This window comes from Lissotriton helveticus, chromosome 5_1 (assembly GCF_964261635.1).
Source record: "Lissotriton helveticus chromosome 5_1, aLisHel1.1, whole genome shotgun sequence".
Classification (NCBI taxonomy): domain Eukaryota; kingdom Metazoa; phylum Chordata; class Amphibia; order Caudata; family Salamandridae; genus Lissotriton; species Lissotriton helveticus.
Genome location: NC_136065.1, coordinates 1,213,929,574 through 1,213,948,330, shown reverse-complemented (window position 1 = coordinate 1,213,948,330; position 18,757 = coordinate 1,213,929,574). Strand labels below are relative to the sequence as shown.

The 18,757-nt window shown below is 43.7% G+C and overlaps 1 protein-coding gene across 3 annotated transcripts in view; it reads right to left on the bottom strand.

Annotated features, from left to right (window-relative positions):
* The window catches only part of INPP5F (inositol polyphosphate-5-phosphatase F), a 1,146,251-nt gene that overhangs the window by 882,944 nt on the left and 244,550 nt on the right, over positions 1-18,757 (bottom strand). For 2 of the 3 annotated variants that reach the window (XM_078643924.1, XM_078643926.1), the window contains exon 3: positions 5,330-5,410. In XM_078643924.1, coding sequence (XP_078500050.1) covers positions 5,330-5,410 — 81 coding nt within the window. Of the gene's footprint in view, positions 1-5,329; positions 5,411-18,757 lie in introns of those variants that run through there. The other variant, XM_078643927.1, reaches the window with a different exon arrangement.

Here is an 18,757-nt window from a genome sequence, read left to right as displayed (position 1 = left end):
CTACCCGGGAGTTGCTACTTCGCTCCCACATCAGCATCGCTGTATAATGCCGTGTAATGTAAGGTGCCTGTGTTTTCGTGTGTTGGTGTCGGTTCTTAAACTACTGATGTACTTTTGGTGGTCCGAACATGTGGGGGTAAAACTAGGAAAGCGGTGGGGAGCGGCTACGCTGGGCTCTGGCATGTTCCGCAGTAAGCCAGCTACACTGTCTTTACATGATGTGTTGATGTATACGGGCTGGTGAGGGGGCTAGGGGGATTTGTTCTTGGTGCATTCCTTCGGTGTAGTTTGGTGTTCGGGGCTTCTAGGTAGTACCTTCCCGTGGTGTCAGCGTTACATGCTTACTTTTGGTCCTGCGAGTGGGCCATTTGATCCCAGGAGAGGTGAGCGCGGGGACTGTGCCTGGGAGGCCTTAGGTGAATTCGCTGGTGTTGTTTTGCGGGTGTATTGGTGTAGCAGTTGTGCCCATTCCAATGATATGGGACGTTTTCGTGTTCCTTTGATCCTCCTCCTCCCTCAGTACCTCTTCTTCTGCCTTGCCCCATTTTTTAACTGCCCCTACGCAAGCTGCCTCGGGTGGCTCTGACGGGGCTCGCCAATACATTGCCAATCCCCGCTTCGCTAAAAGGAGGGCTAATGATGCAAAACGGCACTGTACCTTCTCAGATTTCTGCCTGCCGAATAAACCGAGGGCACACGCCTCCCAAGAGGATATGCCCATTAGATTTGTCGTGCACAAAGTGCCCTGTGAATTGTATGCCAGAAGTGTTGTATAGTGAGGCAATCCCAAAACAGGTGGGGTTTGACATCGGGGACATGCGAAGTGCGTGTCGGGATAAAAACAATGGAGACATTGCGGTGTGAGGTAAGCTCAATGAAGAATATTAAATTGAATGTTCTTGAACCGGGCGTTCCGGGACACCTTTTTCGTGTATTCAAGCGCCCTCTCCCATTCCTTGTCGTGAAATACACGTCCCACGTCCTCTTCCCATGTTTGACATAATATGTGCAGTGGTTGCAGAAGTAGTTTCCTGACAGCTTTGTAGAGCAAGGTGATTAAATGTCTACCCGCTCCCATGAGTAGAATTGCGTGTAGTACTGGGTGTGTTGGGGGTTCTCCTTAGTCTAGGGCCCAGTATTGGCAGCCACTATCTAACAGTTGTTGGTGTAGCAGGAACTGTCCCGGCGGGAGGTCATACTCGTCTGTTAATTGGTCATATGTTCTAAGTTGGCCATCTATGACTAGGGATTCCATCTCTATAAGTGAGTGTTCCATCCATACCTGCAAGGTGCGGAAAGTGAAATATTTTTCTTGTCTGGGTAATCCCACCAACGGTAACAAGGGAGAGTACATGGGTGTACCTCTGAACATGCAGTGGATTTTTTGCATACACTGTCGGGCAATAGTTACCTGTAGCAGATAGGTTCGCAGAGGCTTGGTACCTGGCATTAGTAATCGCCGAATAGCTGGGAGGGGTATTTGTCCGTCGCATGTTTTTGTTTCCCCCACATGACGCTCTGTTGTCCAGTGTGATACCCACTGAAGCTGGGCCACTAGGAAATACGCTTCGAAAGCCGGGGCTTCCAATCCCCCTTAGTCTGTCGTTAAGTACAGGGTGGTCAAAGCAACCCTATGTCTTCCTCTGCCCCATATCAGGAAGGTGAGGAGTGTGTTCAGTTCCCGAAAGAAAGGACGCAGTGGTATTACTGGGAGCTTGGCAAAGTTGTAGAGTAATCTGGGGACCATGATCATTTTTGCAAGCGCTACCCGGCCTAGGGGGAATGCTCTCCAGAAGCTCACCGCTGCTCTTAACCCCGCTAGTGTTCTGCGGTGGTTCCCCTCGTATATGTCCTCCGGGGTGTGATATAGTCTTACCCCTAATATCTGGGGGCCGGAGTGCTCCAGGTGAGTTGCTGATCTCCAATGGAGATATCCAGTGGGGCTAAGTGGGGACTCAGTGGGTAAATCGTCGATTCGTCCCAGTTGACGGGCAGGCCAGAAACCCTCGCAAAGTCCTGCAGTGTTGTCCAGATTGGGGTTAACTCACTAGTGATGTCCCGGACATAGACCAAGAGATCATCTGCGTATAGGGAGACACAATGTATAGTGTCTGCTATCGGAATCCCCCAAGCTCCGCCTCCCTGACGCAGGCGTGCCGCCAGGGGTTCCACCGCCAGCGCGAACAAGATGGGTAATAGGGGGCACCCCTGTCTTGTGCTGTGCTCTATCGAGAATGAGGCAGAGATGTACTTGCCCATCTGGACTCTTGAGGTGAGACCCTTGTATAAAAGTTGTGTGTAGGATATCAGGATGGGTCTTGTGCCTATCTTGCGAAGGACGGCGAATAGATACGGCCATAAGAGGGTATCAAAGGCCTTTTGAAGGTCTAGAAAGAGGCATGCTGCATTAGGGAATCTGGCCCTCGCTCTGTCTTGAATATAGAACAACCGACGCAGGTTCTGGGAGGTGTTGCGTCCCGGAACAAAACCACTTTGATCTGGGTGTATCAGGGGTGGGAGCACCTGGACATAGCGGTCCGCCAATATTTTCCCCCAAATGTTACAGTCTGCGTTTAGCAGCGTTATGGGTCAGTAGGAGGCTGGGAGCGTGGGGTCTCTATGCGGTTTTAGGACGTGACTAGGATGGATTCCATGAGCGAGCCCGGGAGTTCGTCCTTCTCTAATGCTGTGTCGTACATCAGAACTATGCGAGGGGTCAAGTGTGTTGAGAAGGTAGCGTAGTATTCTAGGGGGAAACCGTCCATTCCGGGCACTTTGTTACGTGCTAATACTCTAATGGCCTAGACGACCTCTGGGGATTTCATTTTGTCCTCCAAAGCAATCTTGTCTGCTTTCGGGATGCAAGGCATTGGTATGGGATGTAAAAATTGGGATATTTCCCTGTGCATATCCTGCTCCGATATATATGCGTGTAACAGTCATAGAAAATGTTCAGGATATCGATCTGTGCATGGCGGGGGGTCCCGGTTTTGTCCAGGAATTCCGTAGCTGGCTCTACATCTGTTTCTTGCTTGGCTAACCATGCCAGGGGTGTCCCGGCCCTGCTACCCTCTCTATGTACCTTGGGCACATACTATCTAAAGTTATACTTATGCAGATCCCTCATTATCTCTGCATGGGCTGTCCTGGCTTCCGCTACCTGGGCTGGGGTGGCTTCAGTCGCGTCTGCTTAATTCTCGTCAGTGTTACTAATTTTGTCTTTGAATGTTTTAGTGATTTATCTAGTGTTTGACGCACCCCCACTATTTGTTGTATGCAGTGTCCTCTGGCAGCCACCTTGAGTGCGTCCCATTCTACCAGTCTAGATGTCACCGTGCCAGAATTTATTGTGAAGTGCTCACAGATATACGCGCCATGCTCGTGACGTAACACTGGTCTGTGAGGGATTCACGTGGCAATTTCCAGGTAGGCCCTGGGGGGTGAGGTGGTTTCCATCAGAGCATTATTATGTGTGCGTCGTGATCTGAGAGGATCCTACCCAGGTAGTCCGGGCGTTGAACCGTTTGGAGTATAGCTGCTGTGCACAGGAATCTATCAAGGCGGACTCTCAGATTTTGAGGGATGGAGTGGAAGGAGTATAATTTAGTGGTGGGGTTCCGTTCCCTCCAGGCGTCCGCTAGTGCCCAATGCTGCACCCAGGTGCGATACCGCTCTGTCAGCCTGTGCGCAGGTGACCGTGCTGGTGGGGGGTGGGATCGATCGAGATGTATATCAAATGCGCAGTTGTAGTCACCCCCTAGAAGCCAAGGGTACGCAGCGTATTGAGGCAACACTTTCGTGAGGTGGTTCCAAAATTTGTCTTGTTCTACGTTGGGGCATATATGCTTCCTACTAGAATTGACTGACCCTCTAACAGTCCGGCTAGCAGAGTATACCGTCCTTCTTTGTCTGCTACAGATGCTAGATGTAGGTCAGTGTGTCTACCAACCTCAGAACACTATTTCAAGGTGTACTACAAAAACAAAGCAACATAACATAAAATAGCCTTGCACCCCCTCTAATTAGGGTTGTCTGGCTTAAATGTCTATTAGACACCAAGGCCTTTGTCTTAGGAATTTACCTGACACAGAGAAGTCAATCCAATAACATTGCAAAATGTAAAGAAAGACATACAGGATCTGTTACTTGACCAGCTTGGTTTTAATCTTGTAGCTGGGAGAAAACAATATAGAACCATTTTCAGCCCACTCACAAAATTTCACTTTAGTCAGAAACCATAAAATACACATTAACACAAAATAATGTAACATTGCCTTACATAGGTACGCTTGGCTAGTAAAGGGCACATGCGCGCTTAGATACTTAGATGGGGAATTCAAATGTGAAGTATGCCATAGGATGAGGGATCATCATCCAATGAGAAGATATGCACAAATGATAGCCTCAAAAGAGGTTTGGCATTCACTTTCAAAGTAATTTTATTATTTCTGTACACCTGTTCTCTGAAAACCCAAAGAGCTATAAGTGGCTTTGCTGCAATGTGTGGTGGACTCAGTTTAGTGAGAGGGGTTCTTCCAATATGGTGCATCTGAATGGAGAAAAATGTATTTCCTGTCTGGAAGACGTAGAGCTAGACTAGGAAGATTAAGGGTTCGAATCACTTTACAAACAACATGCATGTTTTCTCAACTGCATAGGAACGACAACATTACATGACCAAAATGTTAAAAAGAACTACTTGACCAGTTGCTTTATTATTCCAACCTTTCACAGAATTCCAATGTTTCAATTTAAAACGGAATTAGATTTAAATAACAGACCTACAACATAAAAATCTTTTATAGAGATTTACCTACAATGAAAAATCATTAAAAAGAAAAACTCAGTTAAGTCATTATAACATAACTGGACACTTCAGTTACAGTTATGGTAAGATAAAGAGTAGGGTTCTGAGTTAGGGTAGGATTGGTCTTCAGCTAATGGTTAGGGCTAGTGTAGGGGTTAGAGTTAAGCTAGGGTTACAGAAAAGGGTAAAATTCAACTGAGTTGAAGTGTGACTGCACGAAAAAGAGGAGTATATTTAGGACATGAATTAGAGTAAGAGTTACAGGTAAACTTGGTTTTGGTAACAGTGGGAAAACCCTTTTTTTATTCAAGAAAAACTTATTGTAGCACTTCCAGAGGAATTTATTGACGAATGCTCTTGGCCGAATTAACTGTAACAAATTTGCTGCGGCAGACCAGGAAATGTAAATTAAATACAATTGTCTAAGTCCAATGTGAAAATTCTCTATTAGGGTGTTATCCCTTTCTGTAATGACAAAGCTATTTTAATATATAGAGTAAGGCAAACAACAAGACATCTTACCTGTGTGCAGCTGAACTTTCCCAAGCACTCCCTCCACAAGACCTAGGCAAATAGGATTCCATGCTAGAAGCAGATCAGTAGCTGTAAAATGTAAACAAATGTATACACTTTTAGGCAAAAATATGAATATAAAGCCACTAGTATATACACTTGAAATCAAACAAATCATTTTACATCCCCGAATGCCTTCTTTTCCCAGGAGAGATCCTTATCAAATCCTGGCGACAAATGGTGAAAAGCCTCCCTCCCCCCTCAAATAAATACAAGCTATAAACATGTGAAGAGAAGTATTTAGGAGATAACAGAAGCTTGGGTAATGTGTTACTGATGCAAGCTTTATTACACATGCCTGTGTTTTAATCACAGATGTTGACCCATTGATTCTCAATTATATGCTGAACTTCTAAATGTACACAGGTATTGTTATGTACATATATACAAGAAATTAACTTTAACCTGACTAATGCTGCCTCCCATCTTCCTCATCAGCCGATATATCACAATAAAAGACAGAAGAGTTGCATGGCCTAAAACACAACCCTCTTCAACTGCCTGGTCGCCTCAGTTTGGAATTTGGTTCTCAGGCCATAGGACTGCATATTATTATTAATTGTACAATCCTAATTTGTTTGCTCCAATCTCTAAATAAGTACTTAAAATTGTTAATAAAGATAACACAAGCTATGTACTGCCATGAAATTGAAAATGTAACAAAACAATACTTGAGTGTACCTATATTCTAAGTTAATGTTAGTTCTGTAGTATTACAAAATCCAATATTAAGATGAGAAAAATGACAAATGAACCTTCGTGCCTCTATTAAGAGTGTTCTAGTGTCAGATATGATAATTACTGCTCTCGAAAAATCTGACACAGAGGGGCCAGGAATTATTTAAGTGTAATAATCATTGACTACTTTGCATTTTCCATGGAAAAAATGAGGGAGGTACAAAGGAAGGAAGGATAATCTGTATGTCCAGTCTCTCCCCCCCCCCACTAAACAGCAGCAGGGGAAAAATGCAGAAGTGGAGTATTTGCTACATAATATGTAATTCCAAAACATGTGGCAACAGTAGTTACTGTACATAGCTGAAGTATTATTACACTTTAAGCTTATTATCAGTTTATTAAAAAAATATAAGTGTAAAATAAATTCCTTACTGTTTAATTATTTGATTACCATATTATACAATTCAAACAAACAAGTACATTTTTGATATTTGAATCGAAAATATTGAGATAGAGTCAGCAGCATTGTATGGGAACGGATTTATTAGAAACAATAGACAGTTTCTCAAATTCATTATTCCTTTAAAATCTATCAGCCAATTGTTTAGGAATTCACACCACAATCTGCACTTACGTTGTGAGCAAGTCAATCATTGCTAAAAAATCTTCCACTCCCAACATTGTTTGATGAATTAATCAACGTACACATTTTAAGAGAACATTTTAACACTTCATATTGTCGCTAGTTGTGTTGGCCTGTAAAGTATACGTGCAAGGTATTTGTAAATAGCCTTTATTAATTGGATTATAAGACAAAGATCAGATATTGGCTTATATAGACAGATGTGGTTAAAGAATTATGTTACTTACCCAGTAAGCACATGATCTTGGCACGTAGAGCTGTAAATTCAAATGCTTTACATTCTCCTGCCATCTAGTGTTAGGTCCGGATGTTTTCAAATTGTATTTCTTCAAAGAAGTTTTTCAAGTAACAAGGTAAGGTGACTCCTTTTGGTAATAGTGCACATGGGCATCGACTCCGTTGTTAGATTCTCCCGCAAGAGGGTGAGAATGGAATAAGTGAGTATATGTGTAGGGGCAAGGGGTCTTCGGTACTCACAGCACTCTGTCCTGGAGGCACGTCTTCAGACTCCAAATCGATCTAGAGTTCAAAATCCGACTCTGGGACGGAGAAGGCCTCTTCTTCTTCTGCCGCCGACTCCTCAACCTCTTCATGCTCGAATCTTCGCCAAAGATATCGGAGTGTGTTGAATGGTTTGGTGTTGCATTTCTCGTTGTTGAGCCTGATGATAACGCAGAGTTTTCTTCGACCGAAACGACTTATAGACATCGCAGTCTTCTTCCTTGAGCTCCAGTGAGAGGCACAAGTTACAAACTTGATGTAGATCGGTGCGAGGATACTTGGCGTGGCACTGAGGAAAGAATTGGAATGGAGGTCGTTCCATCGACGGAAGGGTAGACCGATGCGGCTAGGTCAGAGGGCCGCCCTGATGTTTCTGAACAAAGACAGTGTTTCCCAATCGATTCGATAACCGGAGAATAGGGGAACGCGTTTGAGAACAATACCATCGAGGGTAGAGTGGATTGCGCACCAAGGGGAACCCGAAGAACGGTTTTGAACCGGAGCGCAGCAATATACATCCGAACCCATTGGCAGAAACAAAATAATCTAACAATTGAGTCAATGCCCATGCACACCATGACTGAAAGGAGGAATCGCCTTACCTTGTGACAGTAAAGACGTATTAGAAGAAAAACAACTTGCAAACATCCGGACCCAACACTAGTTGCCAGAAGTATACAAAGCATGTGTTATCTGCAGCACACAAGCCTCAAACTGATTATAATTAAGATTATAAAAAATAATTCTGGGTACTAATGTCCAAGAAAGAGGTCTTTATGTGTAGGGCATTTAACAACCTTTGAAAGAATGAATGATATTCATAAGAGTTACTGCTCTTAGCTCTACATAGTTCTATGTAAATGTGTTAACAGATCAAATTAGGCTTTGCTTAACTGCTTGTAATCAAACACATTGTTGGATTTGACACTTTTTGGCAGGTTCACCCCTAAACTTTTTGCCTTTCTCCTAGCCTTTTCTGTGACATGGTGTTGGTGGTTTTAGGCCTCTGGGTACTTTAGCACTGTGGTTCAGTGTGAAGTGCTTGCACTCTCTGTGTTACATTGGTAAGATTGGCCTGCCCTCCCATAGGAATACATTGGGAATTCCCTGATCAAAGTGTCAGTAGTAATTCCTGATATGGGAGGAGCAGAGTGGTCGAGTTTAGTATGTATGAAATTGTAAGAATAAATGCTGTGCAATGGTGAGCGCAGATTTATTATAACTATTTGGGAAATGCCACTTTTAGAAGTTGGCATTTATGTGTGCTATGTGTCTGCCTGCCTGATGTGAATTGCATGTCTTGCTTGTGAGTGACAGGGGCTGGGAGGTGTGTGTGGCTCCAGGAGGGGCAGGGTGAGTCAGCAATAGGCTGAATGGGACATCTGTGCTGGGAGTAGTGAGAGGAGTAATCCCCCGACTCGGGATAGGATTGTGACCAGCCTGGACAATGCTGGCTCCACCCCCAGTGGTGTGTCTGATTACCAAGCCCCCACCTGACAAAGGGGAAGAGGAACTTGGAAAACAAAGTGCTCCAATTCGACCCTCAACCAGTTGCATCTGGCTCCCCAAAACACTACACTGCAGACAAAGGAATGCCTAATATAAATATAGGGGCTGTGACCCCATGAAGTTGTTGTGCTTTGGTGCTGTCCTGACTTGGGGTGTGCTGCTGCTGGGGCCCAGAAGGAACCCCATGGGGGCTTACCTCCCTGCTGGAGGGCCCTATGTGCTGGCCTCCCTGGGCCCAGCCATGCCCCTTGGACCTGGGAGAACTTTCTGCTTGGACCCTGTTACTTGTCTTTTGATAGTTCAGGACCTTTGCTGCATTTTGCGCCTTGAGAGCGCATATTTTGAATTGTCCCAAGGAGGAGGAGAGCGTGGACAGCGCAGTGCGGTGCTGCCCGTCCATTTAGAGGGAATCCCGACGTGAGGGATTCACCCGTGATGCTGCTTTAGGAGCGGGTGCCCACCACGCGTTGATGCTAACTTCAAGCGGGAGCCTACCCCGCTTTATGGGTATTTTTGAATGGCGGGTGCCCACCCCGCATCTGTGCGAGTTTTAAAATGCGGGTCCAACCCCACTTTTGGCCTTTATTCGAAACTGGAGTCCACCCCGTATTGCCGCCGCAAAAAGGTGCCTGCCGCCGCCGCAGCGCAACCATGAAGTCAGGCAAGCTGCCTGATTCTGGGCGGAGCGACGGCCAGAAAGAGGAAGTGCCGCTGGCCGCCTGGAGCCTTGCGGGCTCCACCGTGAAGTCCCGGTACCAGAAGGGGGACTGGGAGAAGAGGAGCACAAGAGGAGAGCGAGTCCCTGAGGAGAGGGGGCTCTCCTGAAGCACATTGCATCTCCCGCATTCAGCCGCATGCGGAGAGAGGAAACTTCCCTCCCACAAGAAGCGGTGAGTGAGGGCTCCAGGAGGGTTGTGCCAATCGAGGCACAGTGTTGGTGCCACTTGTCCTGAGCGGTCCCGCCGTTGTGGGCTGCTCCAACGTTGGGGGTAATTATTTCTGAGAGTCCCAGAGAGGGGCTCAGACGGCCTGTATAGTGCCAATGCCCAGTTTTCCTGCAAGCGCAGGCGCATTCTGTAAGAGTCCCTGATGGGAGGGGCACGTCTGGGCACATTGTCGGTGCCCACCCTCCAATGTGGCCACATTTGATTTTAGGGCCCCGTGAGGGTCCAGAGGGCCCAGGGGTGCCTGTGCCTCTGTTAGTTATTTTCCCAGCTGCCCTGCCTGACAGTGGGCAGCTGCAACGATGGGGGCAGTATGTGATTCAGTGAGCCCAGTGGGGGCCCCGAGGGCATATTGTGCCAGGACCCCTTTACCTGATTCTCAGCTGCGCCGTACCAGCACGGGCAGCTCCAACGTTTGTCACATATTTGTTTAGAGAGTCCCAGTCGGGCTCTCAGGGCACAGTCTGTGCCAGTGACCCACATTTGATTTTCACAGCTGCACAGCAATTAGCAGCAGCTGCAACGTTTAGGCTGACATTTCTTTGGGGGCATTTTAAATGAGATAGGCGTGAGATGCACTCCTCTACCCCAGCGCAATTGCGAATTCTGCTGCATTGGCAGCCGCCCGGACATTTGAGACATAGGGCATTTGAGCCCTCCGAGGAGGCCAGTTGGCCAGGGGGACTGTTAGGTTAATAGGGCGTCAGGCCCTAATGCGATTTATGTGGTGCGCAGGAAATGCGATTCATGTACTGTGATTTCTGCATCCTGATTTAGGCCTCTAATGTGGTTTATGTATGAGGTTATTGGCATACTGTGGTTTATGCTTGTGAGGTTATCCTCTACTGTGAGTTATGCCCCTAATGTGAGTTATGCTTAGGAGGTTATGGTCTATTATGTTTAGGCTTATGAGGTTGGCGCATAATGTATTTTACGCCTGAGGTGCTACTGTGCATGATATGGTTTGTGTTACAGGATGATGCTGAGTACAGTGTTTTCCAGTAATTACTGGTTGTGTTCTACGTCTATTATATGCTCTACATTTATTCTGTTCACTTTGTGATGGTTCTGACAATGGTCCAAGTGGGCCTGTCAGGTGTATATAATCCCCTGTAAATATTGCCTGGTGCCAGGTGACACAGTGTATATTGTGTGATTACTATTCTAATGTGTTTTATGATAATACAAAGGCTATTTTTGGTATAACTTTGTTTGAAGTTCCTTTTGTGGTGTGCCTAGTATGTTGTTGCTGTGTGTGTTGCGCAAATGCTTTACACATTGCCTCCGGGGTAGGCCTGACTGCTCGTGCCAAGCTACCAAGGGGGTGAAGCAAGGGTTATCTAGGCAGTGTAACTCCCTTGCCCGGACTAGAGTGGTGGTTTCTGCCTGGCTTTGGCGCCAGCCTTAGCCAACCAGAAATCCCATTTGTAACACACATCAACTGTACAATTAACACTTGTACAAAGCTTGATTTCAAGCCACTTTCTAAACGCAACATTGCTAGTAGAGTGTTACTTCAAAGTCTCAATAGCTTTTAGAAGCTAACAATAGCTTATAAGAAAGGGACCATCCAATCAATCAACTGAATACTTCAAAGGAGTAGCCATATAGGAGCCCTGTAGGTTTGTACATGGCTCATCTTTGCATGCTAAACTAGAATTATAGGCTGAATAGAATAGCCTCCATGTGCATGATTAGTGCATTAGTTCGTGATGAAGCAGAGCATTTACCTGAAGCTGGGCTAAGTGTAAGTTAGACCTAACCATTTAACAGTGTTGGCAAAGAGGATAACTAGATACTTATTGGTGTTACATTCCTCCAGGGGGCAGCCTCCAAATACCAGAGTCCCCGAAAAAATCTATGATCTAACCTTTGTCCATTTTCTCCTTTAACACCCTGTTGCAAACAAAGCTAGATAGCACATCTAGCACGTGCTGGAGTCTAACATGTGTTCTATCAAACAGTGAGATGATATCATCATAATACAAGGCACCACCATTCAATGGACATACAGTTGGTGGGAAGGTTCTTGATGGGAGAAATAATACATTTAAATAGAAGAGATGTATATTAACAAGTGTAGGTGCCAATACGCATCCCCTTCTGACTCCAGTGAGATGTTCAGGTCATTAGAATCTAGTTATACAGAGGGTGGATATATCCTTGTATATTAGATGTAAATTTGCAAACATATTTAAGGGTCAGTGGTTCTAAATGTCTCAGTTTGGACCATAGAACAGATCTGTGAATAAAATCAAAAGTTTCTGAAAAGTCTATGTTAGCTCAATATAATGAACTTTGTTTCCCACCGACAGAATAACTAGCAGAAATAAGGTAAACCCACAGTGTACAGGTCCTTTTGGAACTGAACTTGAATGACAGGAAACATTTTGATATGTTATATTCTTACCTGAAATTCGGTCAGGATTATTTTCCTAAACAATTTCATTGGTGGACTTAACTCTGAAAGTGACTAACAAGGGTTTTGTGGGTTGCATTATTTTTTAAATAGCTACAACCCTCTTCCTAATGTATGACATAAAATACTCTTCAATCAAACCCTGTACAATGGAAATAAGACATGGGCCCACCAGACAGTAGTCTTCTTAAAGATATTTAGACAGTTCATCCAATCCTTCCGTATTAGAGGCCTTAGCTTTTGAAATACATTTGATCACAGAACCTGATGTAATGTTACTTTTCAACTCCAAATACACTGGAGAAGATAACTGCTGGGCAGAATTATGTTTATTAGCATGTAGAGGGCAGGTATTGAGTCCATCAGCTCTGCAAATGTTGAGACATTTGCAATTTTAACCCTCAGACATAGCAATCATGACTAGTTTCCAAAAAGGTCTATTATTGGATGAATGCACAGTGGTAAACCTGAACTGTTTGTATATTATATTTTGCTTGAATTTGTTCACATTTTTCAACTTTTGCTTTTGTATTTTTAATTAGCCAAGAAATGTTCTTGGACAGTAAAGGGATTATCACACTTCAACTGACGACAGAAAAATTGTGCTGGTGTTTCTCATTTCAAAAACAAGGTATCTTTTCAACTAGCATGGTATAAGAAGCTACAACCTCAGAGGAGCCAGCTGAATGGACTTGGCACTGAGTCCAAATTAAATCTATGATTTAATATTTACAAATTTTAATAAGAGTAAGGGGTACAATTCCAATTGACAGATGCCCGGGACATATTAGTTGGAGTTAAGAGCAACATGCGTTCATGTTTATTTTGTCTACTGGACATAAAAGACCCATCTCCGTGCAACACAAACCTTAGCTGCCAGATTACAGTACCACAAGATGGGTCTGTGAAAGAGGACTGTCTGACAGCAAAGTAAAATGTGTATCTATATTATTAAGTTGTTCAAAAGTATATATACGATTTATTAATGCAACACCGTTAATATTAAAATGGACATAAAAAGGAAATTCTCTGAGCTCAGCCTCCTTTATAATCTCTGGTTCCAGTTGAAAACGCACGTCCACAAAACCAAAACATTTGGGCTACATATGCTCCAGAATGCTCCCTGATTATATCTAAATGCATGCAGAAGCATGAAAGCCAGATTGGTAATTGTTTACCTGCAATCTAAAACGTGTTGAAAATACTTTGCAACTTGAAAAAAAAAACACGTTCGTAAACTTTCTCTGAAGCATCATCTAGTAAAACATGTTTGATACATGTCAACATTAAAAAAGTAATAATGATTGCACATGTGTATAAAACCAATTTGGACAACATTATGAGCAACTTGAAAACAAATTAGGAGCCCAGTTTTAAAGAAAGTCAGGAAAGTGCACCCAGAGGTTTATGTCCTTCAATTGGTGCAGATTTATAACTCTAAAGAATGGGCAAGAGTTTACAGAAGTAGGCCTGGAAACCAACCCAACTCCGAGCAAACTTGAGAATTCCATTTTCACATGAGCAAATAGAGACAAGATACGCACACGCAAATGTCTACTGGGTCATTACAAATTCCCTACATTATCTTTTTTCTCCACACTCAATTTTCTTTTACTACTGCCCATGTCAGGAGTACATGTTCAACCTTATCAAGTGTGGGAAGAAATTGGAGCGGAGATGGTGAAAAATGAACAAGTACGTTTATGGGCGTGTATTGACTTGCAGGGCACTACAATCCTGGAACTAATCGTCTACGTCCAGTCTCAGTATGCAGATTTGAGGAAAGGTGGCAAAAGCAGAACCTAACTAGAATCCAAACATTGATATAATATGACTCAGACAGCCTATTTTCAGAGCTCCGATGCAACGAAAATTCTTCACTGCATGACACCAAAAGGAACAATTGATTTTTACAGGACAAATAGATTTTTAAGCATCCAGTCCCTTGGACAAGTAAATACACCCCTTTAAAATGATTTGAAGTTAAATAAAATGAGTAATTTGTTTCACAGCGTCCTATTTTAAAATAAATGATGGGGTAAAGGATCGCTTAGTTCACAAAATATAATTTTAAAGACTAAGTAGCAGTGAAATTAATCAAATATATAAAAGTATATTCTATAATTATCAATCCTTGTCACTGCTGATGGCATGTAACTTGGATTGAACATTTAAGCACCTCAAATTATTTGCTTCTGAAAACCTATTAGTAATTTCCTCTTTTTCATCAGCATAATTTCTTTAGGTTGGGTATCAATATAATCCAATCAGTGTCTATTGTGCATGCAAACTCATTAGTAGACAGAAAAGCAGTAATGTTAGCATTAAAATCACCTATCCATAGGATTGCTTCATTGGCATTAATCCATAGAAAACAAACAAATCTAAACTCCTTACTCTCATTTTAACCTTTGGGACCAGGTAGAAAATATAAGTTTATGAGGACAGGTTTCAGGCTACCACTGCAAATGCTACTATCAAACGTTTCCTTCCAGTCAGTGACACAAAGGGGCTTAGGTGTTGAAAGGATGGGGCATACTTGCAGCTTGAATGGGAAAGAGCTTTACTCGGCCTCACTTGCACTTCAAAAGGCATTGCCTCCTGCACACACAAAGGAATCCGACACTAGGCCTGCCTTGCCCTTTGTTTCCCCCAGATAGTTTGGAGCCTTGACAGGGGATGAGGAAGAACTTTCCAGAACTAGACGTGGGGGTAGAACAGGTACACGAAAACTGGCACCAGGTATGCATAGGACACGAAAACTGCCACCAGGTATACATATTGGACATCCGGTGCCACTATTCAGAAAATTCCAGGACTTGTGGAAGTTTCAGAGAAAGAACTGGTCTGTTGCCAGAGGACTGCCCTGCTTGTTGAAGGACTGCCTTGCTGTCTGAGAAGGAAGACTAGACCTGCTTGCCTACAACCCAGGCAAACCAGAGTGACTCCAAGAGTCAGTTGGCTGACTTTCTGCGTGAGCTACAGGGACACAAAAAGCTTCAGAGGCCTCCCAGCCACTGCCCAGCCGATCTGCTGTAAACTGGACCGGCCTGAGCCCTGCTAGTCTCAGCTGGAGTAAGTACCTGATTCCCAGGAGGTGCCTCCCTTGTTCCTGGACCTTTGGCTGTCATCAAAGTGTACTCCTGCAGAAAAGGTGAAAATCCTGAGGTATGGGTTCCTCACGACCGCGGAGAGGTCTTTTGGCGCCCAAACTCTACCACCCACAATAAGCTCCAATGCGAACCTCTGACGAGACGGACTCTGTGCCCGCCAACGCAAAGCCCTAGTAAGGACCGTCCACGACGCCCAACCAGTTCTGTGCGCTACACCAACGACTGTCCGGAATGCCAGGTCTGTTCTTCAGGCTACAGCAAGGACTATCTGTGATGCTTTCTCTGCTCTTCGAAGCCTCCTCCATCGCAAACTGAACTCTTAGCACCAGACTAAGAATTTAAAAGGGGACTATACTTGTCCCTGTATCCGAAACACGCTCTATTGTGGTCGGCCTGAACTTGTGACTTTCCCCCAGTAAAGCGTTTCCAGATGACCACAAGTGATGCTTTGTGCTTTTAGGCACTATTTTCACTAACAGCTTTAAAGTACCATATCTCTGATTCTACTGATTGTTTTTTGTCATTCTGTATTAATTTGTTTAATAAAGATTACTCTTTCTTTCAGAATTTCGTTTGGGATTTTTCAGGTGTTTTCGCTTTGTTATTGTTTGTGTGTTGCATATATGTTTTACACATTGCCTCTAAGTAAAGACTGACTACTTTTGTGCCAATCTGCCAGAGGATTCACTCTAGCAAGGATTGTGGTTGTTGCCCGAGTTGGGCTACCACCCCATCTACCAATAACTAATTTCTTACACTATTTATCTATAAACATGCCAACAGTGCCTCAAGCTGATACCAGTCAATGACTTTAATAACCTAGGAGCTGTATGCGTTTCTAACTAAACCAATATTTACATTCAACCTAAATACAGGCTAACCAGCTTGCCCTTATCAATGATGGCACTAAAGAGTGGAATCGTAAACTAAAATCCGGGCAAGGTAGGACAGAATGAATCTTAATGGCTTCTCACCTTTCCTCATAACCTGTGCCAGTCGCGTCATTCCTACACTGACACTGCCCTACCCTTCACGTTCCATGTAAAGAAATAACACAAACATTCAGGTTCGAAGTCTGCTTTCCGTGTAGATCACGCCTTTCCTGATAGATAACTTTCAAGCTACAGTGGAAGCCTTTGGCAAAGTCATCAAGATGGGGCAATCATGGACGGTTGAGTGGAATTCTTCCCAGGCAAGCATCGCGTTAAAACTGTGCTGACTAACCTACATAAACAGCTACAAGAACCAATCAAAGTGCCTGCCATATCTCGAGCATCCTACAGATGTGCACAATGCTTTCATTGTAAAATACAAAATACAAAGACCCTGAGAAAGCACAATCATTATATTCCACGCCTTAATGCCACAAACGTTTGAACCTGCCTTAATGTGTACTGGTAGGCTTCATAACTGAATTAAAATGTCATTCTATATCAACCTGAAGTACACATTAACCCACTTTGTTGGTGTCTGCGACACGGACTGTGTTTGGCGCTGTCTGACCTTATTTCTATGTGGACATTTGGAAGGTGCAGCAACGGAACAGTTTCTTGTATTATATTTCCCCGTAAGGATAATAGTAAGTCGGGCCCTTGAGTATTAATGGCAAAATATGCAAGTAAAATATAACAGAAACTGTTAATCTTGCTTTTAAATAAAGGTATTTGATAGGTTTAAAATGATCTGTACGGCACTAATGTTTTATATCAGAACTGCTGTTAAGGGTGCACTACCCCGAGTATTGTATTTTGATTTTTAATTAAGTTTTTTTGCATATAAACCAAACGATTCTACTATTTAACACCAACACTTTATGATGTGTTTACGATGGGACTCAACCCAAGTCTCGTGGTTCTGAAGACTGCACATGCCACTACACCACATCGTCTTCTTTTTCTCTAAAATCACACTCCATTTTTCAACTCTGCAAACTAACAACGCCAGAGGCCGATTTAGGAGCGAAAGGTGTGGCACTCGAGCTGAGCCGTAGCTCTGACACTATAGCCATTAGTTCTTTCAGTTAAAAAAAAAATTTCAACCTGTATCCTTCAGTGTTTTATGCTGCCTCTCTGATTAGGAGTTTAAAGGAACTGTTGTTTCCCAACCAAAGACACTTATATGCTCATGTGGAACATCTTAGACCAGTCCATCGGGAGACATTTTTCATATTGTAAGACATGCTGCAAGAGAACGTACAGAAAAGAGCTACACACACATCCATCAGCAACCACCAACCTTCAGCCGCTAATTAACGAGGATCTATTAACAATTCATCACCTGTGGGCCCGTTGATGGCTCTTGGTAAGCGTAATACAATACCAGGAAAGGGATCAGAGTTCAATGTCTGTTGAAATACAGGGTTTGAACATGCAGTGGCCAGTTAACGCACTGCATCGACTACAGGTTAGCAAACAATCAACAGCGGGCAGAGGATGAGGTCGTCTCTACATTCATTCTCTGCCAGTGGTGCGCCATATCTTGCTTAAATCTGTACTACTAGCAAGAGGGGACTAAACTCAGGAGTCAGACTGCGCTCTACTCTAACCTTCTTTACAAGGCAGCCAGGATTGGTGCTGGGCAAACTTAACAGTAACACATTCCTAGAGTAATGCAAATTAGATAGAACAAAAATGTGAAAATTATTAACGGCGTGTGTCGAAGCCTGAAGATCAACAAAGATGTGAGCCAGGTGGTGAGCCTACAAGATCCAAACCGTAAATGGCCCGCGTCCATCATTTGCTTCCAGGGATAGATCCCTCTTGCCTTTGAGACTCCCGCTTTGACTGTAACCTACAGGGACTCCAATATCTTTATAACGATTTAAACTGTTTTTATGAGCTAGTTTTTGATTGTTCACTGTAATATGTAGGACATTCTTTGTAAAGCGTTTTGCCACCCTGTGCCCGGTATTGACTTGCTTTATCAAAAACCTGAATAAATTAATAATTTCCCCTAGAAGAATTCCTGTGAGGGACATGAACATGTAGGTGCCAACATGATACATCACTCTGTCTCCCTGCACTGTCAGTATATGTTGTGGAGCAAGCATGAAAGTGGAAAGGCAGATATCTGGTTGACCTTGACCAAGTGGGGAGAACGTTTGGAGCTTTCGATTAATTCAGCCTTTCCACTTTCATCCTTGCTCCACAACATATACTGACACGTACAGAGTCATGCTTCCAATATAGACGCTCGTCTCTATGACATAGGAACCTACAGGCCCATATATTCGAGTATTCCCTCCAGAATCTTCTAAGTGGATTAAAGGGCGTCTCCCTCGGTCCTGATGAAGACCCACCATAAGGATTCAAATTTCCTGCACACATCATTGGGGTCGAAACGTCGATGGTTTTATCCGTTTCCACTTGCAGACAGGAGCAATTGATTTACTGTGTCATTACAATACTATGGTTTTCGTGTATATTTAGCCTTCAAAGCGGCTCAATAGGTTTCTATCAGTTGTTGATGTATATATTGCACACTGCCCTTCCTTTTTTTCAACATTCACCAACGCACACCATTAAACACTCCCTCTCTCCCCCTTTGGAGCACCTCTTCACAACTATATAG